The sequence below is a fragment of the Lampris incognitus genome, chromosome 5 (genome assembly GCF_029633865.1).
Source record: "Lampris incognitus isolate fLamInc1 chromosome 5, fLamInc1.hap2, whole genome shotgun sequence".
Classification (NCBI taxonomy): Eukaryota; Metazoa; Chordata; class Actinopteri; order Lampriformes; family Lampridae; genus Lampris; species Lampris incognitus.
Window position 1 is genome coordinate 39,628,610 of NC_079215.1, and position 17,998 is coordinate 39,646,607.

General features: G+C 44.8%; 1 protein-coding gene across 1 annotated transcript in view; it reads right to left on the reverse strand.

Annotated features, from left to right (window-relative positions):
- LOC130112270 (AP-3 complex subunit beta-1-like) overlaps positions 1-17,998 on the reverse strand; it is a 105,866-nt gene that overhangs the window by 65,143 nt on the left and 22,725 nt on the right. Inside the window, exons 7-17 of the mRNA XM_056279559.1 lie at positions 13,816-13,998; positions 10,956-11,105; positions 7,903-8,000; positions 7,694-7,748; positions 7,536-7,607; positions 7,391-7,453; positions 7,062-7,194; positions 6,805-6,914; positions 6,438-6,614; positions 5,082-5,268; positions 3,840-3,970 (exon numbers count right to left, since the gene is read on the reverse strand). Coding sequence (XP_056135534.1) covers positions 3,840-3,970; positions 5,082-5,268; positions 6,438-6,614; positions 6,805-6,914; positions 7,062-7,194; positions 7,391-7,453; positions 7,536-7,607; positions 7,694-7,748; positions 7,903-8,000; positions 10,956-11,105; positions 13,816-13,998 — 1,359 coding nt within the window. The remainder of the gene's footprint in view (positions 1-3,839; positions 3,971-5,081; positions 5,269-6,437; positions 6,615-6,804; positions 6,915-7,061; positions 7,195-7,390; positions 7,454-7,535; positions 7,608-7,693; positions 7,749-7,902; positions 8,001-10,955; positions 11,106-13,815; positions 13,999-17,998) is intronic.

A 17,998-nucleotide genomic window follows, 5' to 3' on the forward strand; every position in this document is an offset into this window, starting at 1 on the left:
TAAACGAACACGAAAGCAAGGTCACGCAACACCGAGTCCATCAGCCTCTGAAAGGTTTGCGCTGCCCCCTTCAAGCCAAAAGGCATGCACATGAACTCAAAAAGCCCAAATGGAGTGATCACTGCGGTCTTGGGCATGTCCTCTGCGCGCACGGGAACCTGATGATAGCCGCGCACCAGGTCCACCTTAGAGAAAATAGTGGTACCTGCCAGGCGTATGGAAAAGTCCTGTATGTGTGGGATGGGATAGCGGTCATTGGCGGTGACGTTGTTCAGGTGGCGAAAGTCGCCGCAAGGCCGCCACGACCCATCCGCCTTGGGCACCATGTGAAGCAGCGAGGCCCACGGGCTGTTGGAACGCCTCACTATACCCAGACGCTCCATGATGGCGAACTCCTCCTTAGCTGAAGCCAATTTTATTGCGTTGAGGCGCCGCGCGCGCACAAAAACTGGCGGTCCCACAGTAGGAATGAAATGTTCTACCCCGTGTTTAGTAACCGCGGTGGAAAAGGCAGGTGTAGTCACCGATGGAAAATCCACCAGCAAACGCTGAAAAACATCACCTAATGCTAAAAAGTTAGCGTGTGTTAACGGCCCGGCTCCCCCTGTCTCGCACGGAAAAGTGGCGAAAGACACAGCATCAATTAAACGGCGGTTTGCAACATCAACCAGCAGACCATTAGCACACAGGAAATCCGTGCCGATAATAGGAACAGTAATGGCGGCAACTACAAAGTCCCACTCAAAATGGCGCCCGTGGAAGCAAACAGTCACCAACCTTTGCCAAACGTTGCAATGGACGCACCGTTAGCTGCACTTAACTGTGGGCCGCCGCCTTCGGCCGACCTGTCTGTCTTAGCAGGAGGGAGTAGGCTCTTTTGCAAGCCTGAGTCCACCAGAAACCGTCTTCCTGACATCGTGTCCTAAATGAAGAGCAGCTCACTACGTCCGCCAGCACCCACAACTGCTACTGAGCACTGGCCCTGGAGTTTCCCGGCGCCTCAAACGTGCACGGAGGGACGCAGCGCCTCGCCTTGCCGCCGAACCGCTGGTGGAAGAAACAAAGACGCCTCCCCCAGCCGTCCCCGGACAGTCACTCCAGCCACCATTGCCGGGTCCGCGTCCTCCGACGCCGGCTGCAGAGGCTCCAATGCCACACTCTGCACAGAGAACCGTCTGGTAGCCAGCAGGACCCGATCGGCCTCCTCAGCCAAACCTCGGCAGTCACCAGCGGCCAGACACGGGGAGTTAGCCAAAGCTGCGCGCACAGGAGACGGAAGCTGGCGCAGGAAAACGTGCGGGAAAAGGAATCCACCTTCGTCTGAGCCTAGCAGCGACAGCATATTGTCCATGAGATCCACAGCCGTCCCATCGCCCAAACCGGACAGGGAAAGGATTCTATCTGCCCTCTCCGCGGCAGATAGGATGTACCTCCAGAGCAGAAGATGTTTGAGGGCGATGTATTTATCGTGTTGCGGAGGGGCGCGCAACAGCTGCATGGCCCGGTGTGTGGACTGCTGGTCCAGCGCAGCGACGACCAAATAGTATCTGGAGTCGTCCGGGGAGATTCCGCGCAGGTGGAACAGCACCTCGACATGCTGGAACCACGAAGCCGGGTCACTCTGCCAGAACTCTGGGAGCTTCACAGCCGCGGCGAGAACGGCCGGCTGTGAGAGTTGGGACGGCGTGGCTGAAGTGGATTCACACTCTTCTTCTGCTCCAAACATGTTCAATTCGGGGTCACCAATGTGGCAGGATGAGGAAAAACACAGGAGACGAAGGAGAGTTCGATGTTTATTCCTCAGCTCCAAAACCAAACTACAGCAGGAACAACCCTGCACCAGCAAGCCTGGGAACGTAAACCACACCCCCAGCTCACAGTCCTGCTGGGTGAGAGGCATAGCCCCTAGTGTCCGCCACAATATAAAGATTTGGCGGACTAAGACCATGTATGGAGATACATCTCATACTAGCAGAGAACAACCGGAACTCTTGACAATAAGAACATAATTTCTGTGTTTTCTTGATTTTGACCATATTGTATTGTATATCCCTCAATCTTATATATTTGCTCTAAAGTTATCCCCCAATCAGGGTCTGAAATTAACTTTTTGGCTTACCAGCCAAGGGGACTGGTAGATGAAAAAATCTACTGGCCAAGCATATTTTTTACCGGCCAAAATAATTAGTAGCTTTTTTTGTGCCACACATACATTTTCAGTACATATCAATGAGAGAATAAGGTATTGTGTTGATAAAAGCTTTTAAAAATGTGACAAGAGCAGATCCGAAGCAAAAATATTTTTATGTAAAATTAGTCGATGGTTAAACGATAAAATGTTACAAGTATGATTTCATGTCTTATTTGCAGTATTATTATAACTATTCGAGTGCTCCACATGCCTATCCCTAGTCCCAGACTACTTCTCACTCTACAGCAGCCACTCTCTTTGCACCATCCATGAAGTCTGGCCTCCTGCTCCTGACAGAGTCTTGGTGCCACAGATCAACAGCACTGGTTGGGTCATACTCCCTGATCTTGGGAGATGACACCTGCACCATCAGTAGATCCAAGAGTGTGTCTGAGTTGAGGTTGGACCGCCAATCAGTTTTAACCTGTTTCATGGTGTTGAAGCTAGCACACAGCTAACGTTAGTGCAAACTAGGTGTCACATACTAGTGCTAGCTGGCTAACGTTAGCTACAGCCAGCACTTTGTTTACGCTGTATAAGGATATTTTGAGATGACAACTAAATTCACTTACTCACACATCCATTCGAAGTCGGAAAGTGGCCTCGCCTTCTTAATGGCATGCACAGTCCTAAACATGCTCTGCATTTTCATGCTGGTCTGCTCGGACATGGCTATTAGCATCTTTACGGAGGAAGTTGCGAGAACACGCTCCGATTGAGCCTGAGAGGCATTCATACAGGTAACGGGACATCCTGAGGTCTCATGTTCCTTGATGTTTTCAACCTTCATTATCTTGTTACCGATGACAAATGAATTGCTATGGCTTTTGGCACACTGGCGACAGACAGAGCAAATCATTATCACGGTCTGTGCATTATACTCCAGCCAGCCTCTCGCAGCTCCTTTATCGTCATACCTCCACTTTTCACTAAACTTTCTCTTTTTTGGTTTGGTGGTGATGGTGGCTTCTTCCTCCTCTTCGGGGCATGGTTGTCTTTCTGATGGTGGTTTTGCGCCTTCTTAATATCGTCACATAACTGGTGTTGCTCGTTAACGTTAGTTAAAAGAATAGAGTAGGCTAGTACCGAGTTTGACGGGTGCTGCTGTCGTTGTTCCTCTCGAGTGCGTGTGTAATGTTACCCACCAGTAGTGTCTAGCAACATTCTAATGCACTTTGATTGGTTAATTTCTGTTATTGTTATTGTTCAAATGCACTTTGGTTGGTTAATTTCGGTTATTGTTGTTGCTATGTTATTGGTGTTGCTAAGGAGGGAGCAAGGGAGAGAGAGAGCGAGAGAGATGGGGGGGGGGTTTCACTTTTTTTATTACTCGCCATGTGGCGGGTAGGCTTCTGAGATTTACTTGCCAATCACAAAATCTACTCGCATTTGGCGGGTGGTGAGTGTTAATTTCGGACCCTGCCGCCAACGCTACATTTCCGCAATGACCACCCCAGGCCATCGTCTAAGAAATTTGTTTGATCGTGAACACACAATCAAACAAATGAACACAAGAGATATAATGAGATAATGCAAAAGGAGATACATAAGAGACTCTTAAAACACAATATTTAAAAACAATGAAAGAGTCTCTGATATGTATGAACCAAAGTTCTTTACTGACAAAAAAGGAATATGGGTCACTAACCGGCTCAACGACCTCCACGTTCCTCACGGTTTGGTCAGGAGCGATAGCTGGCCAATCTGAAAGCTCCAGGTATCCTGTCGCTTTAATATTGAGGCTGTGTGACAGGGTGCCCAATTGGAAACGGCCTCTATCTAAAAGAAAGACAATGAGAAAATAAAGCTCAAAAATGAGATTAGATTAGATTAAAAGAGATTAAGGAAGACGAGGATTGGGAAACACTTAAAGATTGCAGAAATGACAAATAATATAAATGAATATAAATGGACATGCAGTCCCTCCAACGAGTTCTGGGTCTACCCCGGGGTCTCCTCCCAGTTGGCTGTGCCCGGTAAACCTCCAAAGGAAGTAACCCAGGAGGCATCCTAATCAGATGCCCGAACCACCTCAACTGGCTCCTTTCGATGTGAAGGAGCAGCGGCTCTACTCCAAGCTCCCTCCGGATGTCCGAGCTCCTCACCCTATCTCTAAGGCTGAGCCCAGACAGCCTACGGAGGAAACTCATTTCAGCCGCTTGTATCCGTGACCTCACCCTTTCGGTCACTACCAAAGCTCATGACCATAGGCGAGGGTTGGAACGAAGATTGACTGGTAAATTGAGAGTTTTGCCATCCGGCTCAGCTCCTTCTTCACCACAACGGTCCGGTACAACATCTGCATTACTGCTGATGCTGCATCAATCCATCCTACCCTCACTCGTGAACAAGACCCCGAGATACTTGAACTCCTTCACTTGAGGCAACAACTCATCCCCAACCCAGAGGGAACAATCCACCATTTTCCGGTAGAGAACCATGGCCTCAGACTTGGAGGTGCTGACTCTCATCCCAGCCATTTCACACTCAGCTGCAAACCACCCCAGTGTGCGCTGGAGGTCGCGTTCTGATGAAGCCAACAAAACCACAGCATCTGCGAAGAGCAGAGATGCTATTCTGAGGTTCCCAAAACGAACACAATCCTCACCTTGGCTGTACCTTGAGATCCTGTCCATGAATATCACAAACAGAATCGGAGGCAAGGGACAACCTTGGCGGAGTCCGACACCCACCGAAAATGTGTTTGACTTGGAATTTATTTTACTAATACAATGAAAATGAAGGCATGGTTAAGGTGGATTCACTCATAAATTTCAAAAAGACAAGGGACATAAGTATTTGTTTAGTTCTTAATTTTATAGTTACTTGGAGGATTTAATGTGTGGCAAAACCATTTAAAAGAAGCTGACAATTCAGATGTATGAAGTACCTTTGAAGGCAGACTCAAGGACTGGAGCTGGTTTGGGGGCAAATAAGATGTTTCGTGCATATTTTCTGAGGACTTCACTATTCCCGCTGGGCACAATCAGCTGTCTTATGAAGCGTGTACGGTCTCGGATATCATAGCTTTGGTCATATCTGCCAAGGTTCAGGATGTACTGGGTCAACAGCTTGGTCTAAAGAACACAAAGGAAAACGAGATGGAGAAGCTTTAAGATAGATGTACAAGTTGTTTATGAAATTCTGAGTGAACATTTGTTAAAACCAAATTAAAGTGGAATGAAGCCACACACAAGCATTTTAATTTACAAGGGCATTGTACTGAGCAAGCAGGAAAGGTGATTGCCATTACTGAGTGTCTATAAATGTGTATCAATTACCTACAGCACTCCTTGTTTTCCTTAGGTTCTAATCAAAAACAAATTTTTATCTTCTCCCTCTTCCCTGAATTTCCCTCTAGCAGACTTGGCTCTTAATTCAAACAAGATGAGTGACAAACCTTTGCTCTGCCCTGCTTTATAGCGCCCCCTTATTGAGAGAGATAATGCTTGCACTAATATATATTATTTAGGCAGGTGTAAAAACAAGAATTACAACTCCCTGTGAGGCACCATTACAGCTCCACTCTTTTTTTTTGCATCATCTACATCTCTACTTCTATCCACCCCTAAAACATTACTGGGAGGAAAAGAGTATAACGATATCCTTGTTTGCGGAGGCGTTGTCTGGGCATATTCACCCCCGTCCAACAGAAAATGGGTTTGTAGACAGACACCAAGCATGGCTAAGATATGTATCATAATATCTTAAGCACTTTCATTCACAGTCGTGTATAGGACATTTACCTCAGTTACAGGAATGGTCAATTACTGCCCACAGTGTGGTGCAAATTACTGTGGTCTCATGACCAACTCTTACAGAGGTATCAGTCAGAAATGCTCTTAAAACTCTAGTAACCCTTAGAAAGCAAGTAATTTGACTTATAACAATGCTCAAATAAAACGAAATGCAGGATATTACAGTGCAGAATATCTATGATTATTTAAACTTAGTTGGCAAGGGAGTAAAATTCTAAAGGGATCCTAGATATGTATGGTCTGAGTTGTAAACTAACACTACCTCAAACTATGAACTAACTATCAGCTTATCTAACAAAATATAATCTCTAAAAATCTAATGAAATTTAATGACCACATACAATTTTCAGTTTCTCAATACTTGCTGTGTGCACAACAAGTGCATCATATATGAATGCATCAATCCGGTCATGTAAAAACTGAGCTATATGTTCCCTTACAAGGTTAATCTGGCTTGTTGCTTGCCTTGGTATTTGTGGTTTCTATACCTGCTTAGAGTTGGTCAAGTAGAGTTTGGCTGCCAGGGTAACAGTCTGGAGCTTGACAATATTCTCCTCTGCAGTGAAGCTCTTGGCCATTCTTCGGAGTACATCAGGGGCAATCTTAGGCACTCTCTCGCAGTATTCTCCTATCAACCACAAAATGCTGGCCCGGGCCATTGGAACCTAGGAGTTTTGATGAGAAGTCAGTTGGACAAGAAGGAAAAACAGTAATTGTTTGAAATAATACCTTCAAGAAGTCACATTAACAATTTGGCCCTTTAGGTTTAAAAAAACATGTATTGAATGGGCCTTCATTAAATCAGTTTTGATGAAATACAAGTGAAAGTTAGATTAATATAATGTTGAATCGTACAGTGATGTTGTCAAGGAGCTTGGCCATGTGTTTGATGATTTCACTGTGCTGAGTACGCTTGGTCTGGAGCAACTTCTTGATTACCACCACACTCTCTGCCACAACAGTTTCTGTTGAGAGAAAATAACTCAAAGTTCTCTCACAATGACAATGCCTCAACAAACGCATAGCTAAAAGGTAACAGCCAATAATTGTAATCAATGATAATCTGTAGAGAATAACACACAACAGATGGGGAAAAAAAAATCTGGCTTTACCATCTCTGTTGGAGAGTAGCAAAACCAGCCCGTTAAGACAGGTGTCTGCAACCTCAGAAATGTTAGTGGCACACCTTCCAATAGCTTGAATGGTAGCAGCTGCAAATGCCTTATCTTGGCTTTTCACGTAGGTCTGCAAAAGAGATGAGACTAAGTTCAAGCAGAAGGGGTGTGACTTTTTTTCTTTCTTTTTTTTTTTTACAAGGTTGTCATAATGTGGAGTATCAGCAGTTTGGAGCGAGCACAAGCTACATTTTAAAAGGGGTAATGGGAATTACTGATTGAAGTAAGTAAGCCATATGTGAAATCATATGAAAATGAAGGCAAACCTGGAATTCTCTTAGGATGACAGAGATGTTGGCTTCATTGGCAAGGTTGGTCAGGATCTCTAGCTGAAATAGTTATGTCAATTTTTAATGGAAGAAGGTTTTGTTGATTTTTTTTTTGTCATCCACAAAATAAGCTAGTAGTTACCTTCAGTGTTTTGATATGGGTGGCATCAGTGGATCTCACATAGAAACTCTTCATGTACAGTTCAAACATTCCCTGGTTGGAGATCATTTTTAACATGATTAGAAGTCTACACCCTGTACATCATTTATGGTGACAACTGCCAACCAGAGATCCCTTACCTTCCTCTGAATGGACATAGTAGCAATATTCTGAAGCACAATGTATTGCACTTCTCTGTGCAAAAGACGAGAAAAAGAACAGATTACCAAATCAAATATGTATGGAGCAATACCCTCAGTATAAAATGAGAAGGGTAGCACTGATCAAGTTGTTCATGATAACTGACCAAATATACCAATGAGCAAAATATATATGATTTGTCCTTTACCTATGGCTCCTCAGTAGTCGCACCAGTGATTTAGTAACACTGCTGAATTCATGCTTTGGGGCCAGGTGCCAGTAGAGCTGAGCAACAGACATCACTACCTGAAAACAGGACAAAAAAAAGAAAGATAAAAGCAATATCAATACAATACTTAGAAAACAAAAGAATCATAACAATGATTATAACAATGGTTTATAAAAATGATTTTTCATATTTACAATCCTATAAATTCTTAAAATGCATTCCAGTTTTTAAAGTACTGTTTTTAATCTTGCTCACACTTGCTTCTTGAGTTTTGTTTCCCTCCCTTTTCATCACAGTTTGACATGTCCAATTCTTTTTTCTCCTAAGGCCCCACCATTAACCCCTGGGAGGATGTACACTCAAGGTGCATCCTCCCAATACACATGGAGCCAGCTGACCACTTTTTTTTTTTCGCCATTTGCCAGCTTTGGATTTCACCAAGGAAATGCGACATGGAAGATGGCAGTGCAAATTCACGTTTGCAGCGGCCTCACCCAGTGCCGGTGTAGGAAGATGGTGGCGTGAATTCACGTTTGCAGCAGCTTCACCCAGTATCGTCCATCCAGTGTCTGTCCAAGTCTGCATTTAAGTTTTGTCTTCGTTTGATGGCTGCATGGAGAGCTGGTGCTGGATTGGCTGGGAGAGCTTGGTCTGCTGCATCCTGTAGGCCCAGGGACCATGGCCCTGCCTGCAGCTGTGTCTGAAGAGGTGAACACTGAGGGCGGTCTGACAGGATGTGGAAGCAGGGCAGGCTAAGCTAACTGCTAGCCCATGCAGACCGGCAGTTCCGATAACACCAGGGACGGTCTCGTGGCGGCCTCGCCTAGCCTTTGACTGTGTTTTTAGTGTCGTTGTATGGAGTGTGGGGAGGTGTGTTGAAGGTGTCTGGCTGGGAGAGCTTTAGTTGGATTGGCTGAGGGAGCTTGGTCTGCTGCATCCTGTGGGCCCAAGGACGATGGCCCTGACTGGAGCTGCGCCCGAAGAGGAAACACAGAGAGTGGTCTGACAGGACGCGGAAGTGGGGCAGGCTAAGTTAACTGCTAGCCCATGCAGACCGGCAGTTCCGACAGTCATCCTGGCTGGTGTTTGTTCTCCTGGACAGTGACTTTTTTTTTGTTTAGTTTCGATATGTGTGTTAGTTTGGATATATGTGTTCTTGTAGTTTTTGGATATGTGTTTTTTTCTTTGTGTTGCACTGCTTGGTCTGGGGGAAACGATGTTTCGTTTCATTTCATGTGCACAAGTCCATAAAATGACAAATAAAGTGTTTCTGATTCTGATACGTTTGCAACATTTCCCACAGATCCACCCATGGATGTACAGGTGCCCTACCACATGTAGAAGTTACTATTTACAATGGTGGGACACAAGTCCCCTGCCGGCTACCCACCCAGGAGCACTGCCAGGTGTGCTCTCTGCAATGCCTGGTCAAACAAGAGAAAGAAGCCCTTGGATTTGCACCATGAACCTCAGTGTTAAGATGTGGCAAATTAGTCTGCTGCCCCACCAGGTGCCAAGTTTTCAATTTTTAACCAAATCTGCTTTTTCCTGTTTTCATTTATTGAATTAATATCATTTTACTGGCTCGTTATTTTGCCTTTTTGTAATTCATTGTGGTCTCTGAATTGATTTTATAATTAACATGAAACTTTTTTTTTAAGAAGTATGCCTGTCTGTGCACACTAAAAAAAATCCTTTCCTTACAATTACTTCTTAGGACTTCAAAGAATTTATAACTAAATGGACATTTTTCAGCAACACTTGGAAAGGCAGGAGGAGCTATGTCTACAGCTGCAGCTTGACTCAGAGAACTCAGGAGTCTATGAAGATGGAAGGTGTCAAGAGCTCTCTGGTAGAAACACAGCATGTCACATCTTAATCAACCTGTTCATTTAGAAGCATTTATCCTTCTGCTGCTACATAGCAATAGAAACCTTGAGACTCGTGGATGATGGAAATCTGCACTCTGTTCTTTATCTTATAGACTTATTTTTAAAATCTTGGGGATTTCTCTGGGAGGTATGTGTGTGTAATGCTGCCCTGTCTCCACATGTTTTGTTTTGGTATACTTAAGTGATTTGTGGAGTACATTATTTCTCCATGTTACAGGAGTAAGTGGGTGTGTGTTTCTGTGTGCGTACGGGTGCCTTGACATAGGGCAGTAAAAGCATCATTTGTCATGCAGCCTTGATTTCTGAGACAGCAGCAAGACGTAAGTGAAGCCCACGCGTTTGCCTTCTTCAAAGCTGCTTGTATGTTGGCAGGTTCAGGAGCAGTCACAAACACAAGTGTATTAAATTTGCTTAAGACTGTATTACATTTTTTTTCCTTAAGCTTAATTTTAGGGTTGCCTGTTCTGATTGGATTGTTCACAATGTACTTTATCACCCTTGGCATTTTTTGTTTTAATTTCCCCCTTTTTCTCCCCTATTGTACTTGGCCAATTACTCAACTCTTCTGAGCTGTCCCGGTCGCTGCTCCACCCCCTTTGCCAATCTGGGGAGGGCTGCAGACTACCACATGCCTCCTCCGATACATGTGGAGTCGCCAGCCACTTCTTTTCACCTGACAGTGAGGATTTTTGTCAGGGGGACGTAGCACATGGGAGGATCACGCTATTCCCCCAGTTCCCCCTCCCCCCCTGAAGTCGCCTCGACCGACCAGAGGAGGCACTAGTGCAGCGACCAGGACACATACCTACATCCGGCTTCCCACCCGCAGACACGGCCAACTGTGTCTGTAGGGATGCCTGACCAAGCCGGAGGTAATATGAGGATTCAAACCGCCGATCTCCATGTTGGTAGGCAACGGAATAGACCGCAATGCTACCCGGACACCCAGAGAAAATCTTTAAGATAATCATGTAGGTTTATGTTTTGGTTGCACCCTATGATGGACTGGCATCCTGTCCAGGGGTTGATCCTGCCTTGCGTCCAATGCATGCTGAAATAGGCTCCAGCACCCTGCAACCATGACCAAGATAAAACGGGTATAGATAACGGATGGATAGATGTTTTGGTTGTCCAACTTACAGCAGTGTTCCTACTCTGAAGTAGAGGTTTGGTGTTGCTGAGCAGAAGTCTGTGGTCTGGGTCCATGATGTAGGGCTTGGCCTCCACATGGTCTTTCTTCTCGTCGTCAGAGTCATAGAATACCTTCTCACTAATTTCAAACTCAACACCCTGAAACAGATAATGCAATAAACACACATCAATGCAGACAGCTGTAATAACATTTCCATGCTGATGACACCATCCAAACAATTGCTGACCTATTTCCGCATTTATCATGTTACAGTAATTTGAAAACCTCTACCCACATGGTAATTTTTTCTCTCCAAGAGATGTTCAAAAATTGAGTTTTTTTTTTCATCTAGCAAAGGAGTAGGAAAGCTGAGTGGGAGATAAAAATGTACAGTCAGGAGAAAGCTCCTGGTGGGACCCAATCCCAGGCCAACATGCAATACCAGAGGTGGCAGACAAAACAGTTCAATCATAAAGAGCACCATATAGAGTTACTCACATTTTAGTGTCAAACAAATAAGTATGTTTTATGGATTGAAAAGTTCTTATGATCTACAGGTTTATGGCACCTTGTCAAAGCCAATGGCACAACCTAATAAATACATGATTATCAATGTAAAACAATCAGCTAGGAGTACAACTGTAGTCCACTGACTTCCGGTTTCTACTGCAGCGGTCATACCAGTTTCCTGTTTGTTGTCATGTGCTACTGACAATGGCATATTTTTCACGATGCCTGCAAGATTTACCATGGATAAATGTCCACGACATGCACAGAATTGTCGACAAACTTTCACCTGCACCTACCAGTAAATGGGTGAAAAGTTGTACATATCAAGTTATGTCCACAATTATGAGGATGAGCAGATGGACGGACGGAATTGTGGACGTAACTTGATATGTACAACTTGAAACTTTTCACCCATTTACTGGTAGGTGCAGGTGAAAGTTTGTCGACAATTCTGTGCATGTCGTTGACATTTATCCATGGTAAATCTTGCAGGCATTGTGAAAAATACACCACTGTCAATAGCACATGACAACAAACAGGAAACTGGTATAACCACTGCAGTAGAAACCGGAAGTCAGTGGACTACAGTTATGCACAGAGCCGATTGTCTATATCCCTAAGTCTATGAAAAGCTAGCATTTAGCATCGACATTCATTTCTAATACGCCATATAATGTGTTCTCTCTCACATATAACCTGCATTTAGCTAAATCTCTTGGAGTGGGTCTGGGCTCTTTTGGCCACATTGCTGTTCTCGATGTCAACGGTTAAGTTTAATTGTTTAGACTTAAGTGTAGTAGTTGTCATTTCTGAAGAGGATTTTTTCTTTCTTTTTTTTTACCTTAGGAAAGCTAACAGCTAAATGAAAATCCTTTACCAAAAAATGACCATCAACCCCTACTACTACTACTACTACTTTCAGCTACTCCCGTTAGGACTATCTACCCTAGAAGAATCAAATAGATCTATCTTTTCTGCAAGTGGGGGTCAGTTTCTGAAAAAAGCTGACAGTGTATTGTTTTCAGTGATGCCACTTGTACACCAGTGGTTGACGCTGTCAAAACCCTGCCTGCTCTGCAGACAAACAATACAATCCAGTTTTATAAAACAAGCCAATGCAAGCAAATTATAACTTAAATGTGAAAGCAATCCTCATTATAAAACTTCACAGTAACCAAATCAAAGATCGTGTGAATGTGTTTTTTTCCCCTCTCTTTACCGCTTTAAGGATATGGCTCTTGTGTAGTCAACAAAAGAAATCAGCAAAAGACAAACGGGACTTTCAGTGAATTGCTTTTTCAGTTTTAACATCTAAAACAAGAAATGATGCATGCTTAAATTTTAAGACCACTTGTTTTCTTGCATTTCAAGGCTACTGGGAAACTTTGAATAATAAATTCTATAGAATGAAGAGTAGATTACAACCATTTTAAAGTTTTTATTGTGCCTTTTTCAGTCACAGGGGCTCCCTTCCATTTTTTTTGAGGGGGGGGGGTTCCAACCATTTTCTCCCTAATTGTACTTGGCCAATTACGCCAACTCTTCTGAGCCATCCCGGTCACTGCTCCACCCCCCCTGCTGATCCGGGGAGGCTGCAGACTACCACATGCCTCCTCAGATAGGAGTGGTGTCGCCAGCCGCCTCTTTTCACCTGACAGTGAGGAGTTTCACCAGGGGGACATAGCGCATGCTACAATCACGCTATTCCCCCCAGTTCCCCCTCCCCCCTCAACAGGTGCCCTGGCCGACCAGAGGAGGCGCTAGTCCAGCGACCAGGACACATGCCCACATCCGGGTTCCCACTCGCAAACACGGCCGATTGTGTCTGTAGGGACGCCTGACCAAGCCGGAGGTAACACGGGGATTCGAATCGGCGATCCCCATGTTGGTAAGCAACGAAATAGACCATCACGCTACCCGGACATCCTCTCTCTTTTTTCTGAATTACTCTTTACCAGTGTTTTATTGCACATAGAAAAGTAAATTGGTTTAAAATGAAAGTTGCTGTTGTTTCATCAAAACCATCAACAGTCTCTCAGTATGAAATACACTTTGAGCTAAAAGATACACAGGCTGGGCTGCCGACTGAAACCCAACTTATCAACAAATTCTGGGGGTAACATTGATCTGCTCATTCAATCATTTAATCTATAAATGTTATTATTTCCTTTCTGTATATCTTATTTCAAAACGTACAGTATATCTTTTTTATTCCATGTTTACATTTATTTTTCATCTCTTATATAGATAGCATTGCAATTTTATGTTTGAAATGGGCTACATAAAGTTGATGCGAGAGATTGTGTTGACTGAACTTGTCCATTTACAACAGTACTAATGCTGATAATGAGACCTTACCTCCTTCCAAGGGCTGGTGAACTGTGTCCTAGCATAGCGTGTCAGCATGGAAATGATGACCACCTGGCCCCACTCCTCCACATCCACCAGCAAGTTACACAGCTTACGGTAGTTTTTATGAATTAGGTCGATGCGGTCCGGACACACTTCCTCAAAGGCCATCACCACACTGCCAGCCACCAGCTGCATTAAATGTATAAAGAAAAGCAGAGAAAAGAAGAGTTTTGTTGAGATTGTTTTCTTTCTTTAAAATTTCATGAGCACCAAGATATTTACGAATGCAAAAATAAACAAGCCACAACATTGTCGTACAGAAATTACTTATTTGTACAGACCCTTAACTGAAATAGAAAACAGTTGATGTGTAAAGCAAATTCAAACATGTGAATTTTACTACTTTGAGTAAACACCAGATTTTAATCAGAAAATAGCATATTAGGTTTTTTTGTTAACAAATTTCACAAAGCATTGTGCCCTGGCGAAACTCCTCACTAAAGTAGGTGTGACTGTGGTGAGTGGTGTGGTTGGAGTGACAGATGGGTTCAAGGTGAAGGTGGGTTTTCATCAAGGATTGGCTCTGAGCCCTTTCTTGTTTGCAATGGTGATGAAAAGGTTGATGGACAAGATCAGGCAGGAGTCTGCGTGGACTATGATGTTCACTGATGACATTGTGATCTGTAGTGAGAGTAGGGAGCAGGTTGAGGAGAGCCATGAGAGGTGGAGATATCCACTACATATGTGTGAATGAGAGGGAGGACAGTGGAATGGTGAGGATGCAAGAAGTAGAGGTGACAAAGGTGGATGAGTTAAATACTTGGGGTCAACTGTTCAAAGTAATGGGAAGTGCGGAAGAGGTGAAGAAGATAGTGCAGGCAGGGTGGAGTGGATGGAGAAGAGTGTCAGGAGTGATTTGCAACAGGAGGTTACCAGCACGAGTTAACAGCAAGGTTTACAAGATGGTAGTGAGACCTGCTATGTTGTATGGTTTGGAGACAGTGGCACTGACGAAAAGACAGGAGGCGGAGCTGGAGGTGGCAGAGTTGAAGATGCTAAGATTTTCATTGGGAGTGATGAAAGACAGGATTAGGAATGAGTATATTAGACGGACCGCTCAGGTTGGACGGTTTGGAGACAAAGCAAGAGAGGCAAGACTGAGATGGCTTGGACATGTCTGGAAGAGAGATGCTGGATATATTGGGAGAAAGATGCTGAATATGGAGCTGCCAGGGGAGAGGAAAAGAGGAAGGCCAAAGAGGAAGTTTATGGATGTGGTGAGGGAGGACATGCAGGTGGCTGGTGTGACGGAGGAAGATGCAGAGGACAGGAAAAGATGGAAATGGATGATCCGCTGTGGCGATCCATAACGGGAGCAGCTGAAAGTAGTAGACTGTGCAAGAACTGCATCAATAAAATGTTTCCAACTACATTTTACAACCACCAATGCTAATTTCATGTCCTATCCATGAGATATGAGGATGGAGGAAGAGGGGGAGCAGAAGCAGTCGGGAGCACCAATAATCAACTACATTTCATTGGTAGAAGAAAAAACCCATTTGCTGTTGCACGCTCCCTCCAAACTGCCTGTTGGCTCACCGACCGACTGACTGACTGACATGGCCGTGTATTAACATACAAACAGCATTAACATAGGGGCATGACAGGAAACGGAAGGTGAAGAAGGGAAAGGGCATAGACTCTAGTATGTCCAATTAAAGCAGTCAGGCCTCTTGTGGCCCCTCTGAGAACCCTGTGCATTTAAGCCATCAACCCTGTCATAAGCCTGCACTGATTGTGTGTGTGTGTGTGTGTGTGTGTGTGTGTGTGTGTGTTGTCTATAGTTTCATTGAAAATTATGAATCTTAAATCTAAGTGATGATTAGCTTTTTTGATATCTACAGAGCTTTAGAAATTAAAAATGATGACTTGTATATACACTCACTGGCCACTTTATTAGGTACACCTTGCTAGCACCGGGTTGGACCCCCTTTTGCCTTCAGAACTGCCTTAATCCTTCATGGCATAGATTCAACAAGGTACTGGAAACATTCCTCAGAGAGTTTGGTCCATATTGACATGATAGCATCACGCAGTTGCTGCAGATTTGTCGGCTGCACATCCATGATGCGAATTTCCCGGTCCACCACATCCCAAAGGTGCTCTATTGGATTGAGATCTGGTGACTGTGGAGGCCATTTGAGTACAGTGAACTCATTGTCATGTTCAAGAAACCGGTCTGAGATGATTCGAGCTTTATGACATGGCGCCTTATCCTGCTGGAAGTAGCCATCAGAAGATGGGAACACTGTGGTCATAAAGGGATGGACATGGTCAGCAACAATACTCAGGTAGGCTGTGGCATTGACACGATGCTCAATTGGTACTAAGGGGCCCAAAGTGTGCCAAGAAAATATCCCCCACACCATTACACCACCACCAGCAGCCTGAACCGTTGATACAAGGCAGGATGGATCCATGCTTTCATGTTGTCGACGCCAAATTCTGACCCTACCATCCGAATGTCACAGCAGAAATGGAGACTCATCAGACCAGGCAACATTTTTCCAATCTTCTATTGTCCAAATTTGGTGAGCCTGTGCGAATTGTAGCCTCAGTTTCCTGTTCTTAGCTGACAGGAGTGGCACCCGGTGTGGTCTTCTGCTGCTGTAGCCCATCTGCCTCAAGGTTCGACGTGTTGTGCGTTCAGAGATGCTCTTCTGCATACCTCGGTTGTAATGAGTGGTTATTTGAGTTACTGTTGCCTTTCTATCAGCTCGAACCAATCTGGCCATTCTCCTCTGACCTCTGGCATCAACAAGGCATTTTCGCCCACAGAACTGCCGCTCACTGGATATTTTCTCTTTTTCAGACCATTCTCTGTAAACCCTGGAGATGGTTGTGCGTGAAAATCCCAGTAGATCAGCAGTTTCTGAAATACTCAGACCAGCCCGTCTGGCACCAACAACCATGCCACGTTCAAAGTCACTTAAATCACCTTTCTTCCCCATTCTGATGCTCGGTTTGAACTGCAGCAGATCGTCTTGACCATGTCTACATGCCTAAATGCATTGAGTTGCTGCCATGTGATTGGCTGATTAGAAATTTGCGTTAACGAGCAGTTGGACAGGTGTGCCTAATAAAGTGGCCGGTGAGTGTATATATCACTAATATATGTTATGTCCTCACAGTGATGTTTTTAAGTTAGATTTACTGAATCACCTGTACAGGAGCAGGGCTCCAGAGTGTGGCCATTTAGTCACATTTTGCGCCTAGTTTTGGCATCAGTGCGAGTAAATTTTAAACCTAGGCGCATTGGTGCAACTTGCAATATAATTGTTAATTTATTCATTCATCATCAGCCGCTTTTCCCGGTTCGGGTCGCGGACTCCTCCCAGTTGGTTGTGCCCGGTAAACCTCCAAAGGAAGGTGGCCAGGAGGCATCCTAATCAGATGCCCGAACCATCTCAACTGGCTCCTTTCGATGTGAAGGAGCAGTGGCTCTACTCCAAGGTTCCTCCGGATGTCTGAGCTCCTCACCCTATCTCTAAGGTTGAGCCCAGACACCCTACAGAGGTAACTCATTTCAGTCGCTTGTATCCGTAATCTCACCCTTTCGGTCACTACCCAAAGCTCATGACCATAGGTGAGGGTTGGAACGAAGATTGACTGGTAAATTGAGAGCTTTGCCTTCCGGCTCAGCTCCTTCTTCACCACAACGGTCCGGTACAACATCTGCATTACTGCTGATGCTGCACCAATCCGCCTGTCAATCTCCCGCTCCATCCTACCCTCACTTGTGAACGAGACCCCGAGACACTTGAACTCCTTCACTTGAGGCAACAACTCATCCCCAACCCGGAGGGAGCAATCCACCATTTTCCGGTAAAGAACCATGGCCTCAGACTTGGAGGTGCCGACTCTCATCCCAGCCATTTCACACTCAGCTGCAAACCGCCCCAATGCGCACTGCAGATCACATTCTGATGAAGCCAACAAAACCACATCATTGATGAAGCCAACAAAACCACATCATCTGCGAAGAGCAGAGAGGCAATTCTGAAGTTCCCAAAACTGACACACTCCTCACCTTGGCTGTGCCTTGAGATCCTGTCCATGAATATCATTACAGAATCGGAGACACCTAGGCGGAGTCCAACACCCACCGAAAACGTGTTTGACTTTGTGC